This window comes from Sinocyclocheilus rhinocerous, unplaced genomic scaffold, assembly GCF_001515625.1.
Source record: "Sinocyclocheilus rhinocerous isolate Xijiao unplaced genomic scaffold, SAMN03320098_v1.1 scaffold46063, whole genome shotgun sequence".
In the NCBI taxonomy this organism is placed as follows: Eukaryota; Metazoa; Chordata; class Actinopteri; order Cypriniformes; family Cyprinidae; genus Sinocyclocheilus; species Sinocyclocheilus rhinocerous.
In genome coordinates this window covers 1-1959 of record NW_015658448.1, presented here as the reverse complement: position 1 = coordinate 1959, position 1959 = coordinate 1, and the positions used below count along the sequence as shown (strand labels likewise).

At 35.9% G+C, this 1959-nt stretch overlaps 1 protein-coding gene across 1 annotated transcript; it reads left to right on the top strand.

Annotated features, from left to right (window-relative positions):
- Positions 1 to 4: 4 nt before the first annotated feature.
- LOC107722168 (uncharacterized) lies at positions 5 to 1235 on the top strand (the record flags this gene model as incomplete). Its single annotated transcript, XM_016530421.1, has 1 exon — positions 5 to 1235. A coding segment is annotated over one exon (1231 nt), but the record flags the coding sequence as incomplete, so codon positions are not given.
- Between the last annotated feature and the right edge of the window lie 724 nt (positions 1236 to 1959).

The following is a 1959-nucleotide window of genomic DNA, read 5'->3' as shown; positions in this document are numbered from 1 at the left end:
TGAAGGATACGAGAAAGACCGAGAGATTTCTGAGTATCTGATGAGTTTATTTTTAGATGAGGATGGGATTCATTATATTGATGCAGTGTGTTTTGTGATGAAGGCGTCTCAGAATCGACTCTCTGAAAAAGAGTTTTACATCTTTCACTCAGTTCTGTCTCTCTTTGGTAGAGATATAGAGGAGAACATAGTGTTTCTACTCACATATTCAGATGCAGGACCTCCAACAGATGCTCTTAATGCCATTAAAACAGCAGAAATACCCTGCAGAAGAGATGAGAGAGAAAAACCTGTTCACTTCTTATTCAATAACCAGCAGAAACAGCAAAGAGACAAGCAGTATGAACATGCATTCAGATCATCATGGGAAATGGGAGAGAGAAACTTGAATGAGTTCTTCACACTCCTGGCTGAAAAGAACAGAAAAAGTGTTGTGATGACATTAGATGTTCTGAACGAGCGAAGACGACTTGAGGCCTGTGTGTCTTATCTGAAGGAGCAAATTAGTGAGAAAGAGTTAAAAACTGAAGAACTGAATAAGGTTAAGGAAGCCATCATAAAGAACAGAGACAAAATTAAGAAATGTGAAAACTTTCCGTTTACAGTCAAAACAGCTGTGAAAGAAAACGTCTCCACTGAAAATGAATGGTGGTGGAACAGAAATGCAACCTGCTGCTCCGACTGTGAGGAAAACTGTCATGAGCACTGCTCAGATGAAGAACCTTCAAAGTGTTCAGTCATGAAAAACAATCAATGCACTGTGTGTACAGGAAAGTGTCATTACAGCAAACATGTTAGAGAGAACAAAAAATATGTGACAAAGACAAAGACAATCACTTTGACATTTGTTGACCTGAAACAGGAGTATGAACACACTGGTGAAAAGCCTAAAACCAGCTTTCAAAAAGACATTTTTGAAAACATTACAAAGGAACATAAAAGTCACATGACAGAGTCTCAGAATAAAATAAAAATAGTAGAAAAAGTGAAGAGCGAACTTGAGAAGATTACAAATGAAAAGTCCAAACTGCTTCATGAAACTTATGTGACAGTCATGAATCTGTCAGAGATTGCACTTAAATCAGACAGCGCTTTCACTCTTCAGCATCTGGATTTCTTGATTCCCAGACTGAAGGAGGAGGGAAAAGATGAATGGATGAAGAACCTGGAGGATATGAGGAAAGCTGGAGAAGAGAGGAAGAACAATGGGGCTTTATGTCACGTCATGGAATTTGGTGGGCAAAAATTTTACCTATTTGAAAATTGCAGTACTGATAAAAATGAATAAATGCAACAAGTCTGAAAACATAAGATGAAAAAGCAGAAATGATGCTGATATATCAGAGAAAATAATTCACTTTCCAAAGTACCATTATGAAATTACTTAACATCTGATATTTCTAATTTTAGTTTTCAAAATCAATTTGATATAAAATAAGAAATCCATATTAGGAATCACAAGAATTTAATCAACTTTATTAGCCAAGTATTGTCACCAGTATGAGGCACACATATGCACTGTAGTTGCAGGTACCAAATACAATGCTTAGCAGACAACAAAAATGATTAAATATAATAACCTTATGGTTTTACACAAGATGAAAAATAAAGATAATATGAATGTATAAGTCAAATGGTATTTAAAATGTTTATAGCTTCAAAATAAATAAATATTCTGAAATCTGACAGTTCTCATGTTAACCAATCTGTAACAGACAGAAGGTAGAAGTCTGAATAGACTGAATGAAGGATGTAAGGGGTCATTAACAATTCAAACTGTTTCTTGACTCTGGACAAATGCAGAACCTGAAGGGAAGTTCTGCCACTCTAACTACTCTCTGAAGCTGTACCAAACAGTAAAGGATGAACACAGAATAGATTCAATCGTAGCCCTGTAGAATTTGCACAGAATTTCCCTTGACAGGTTATACATCCTTAATTGAAGGAGGAAGTACATCC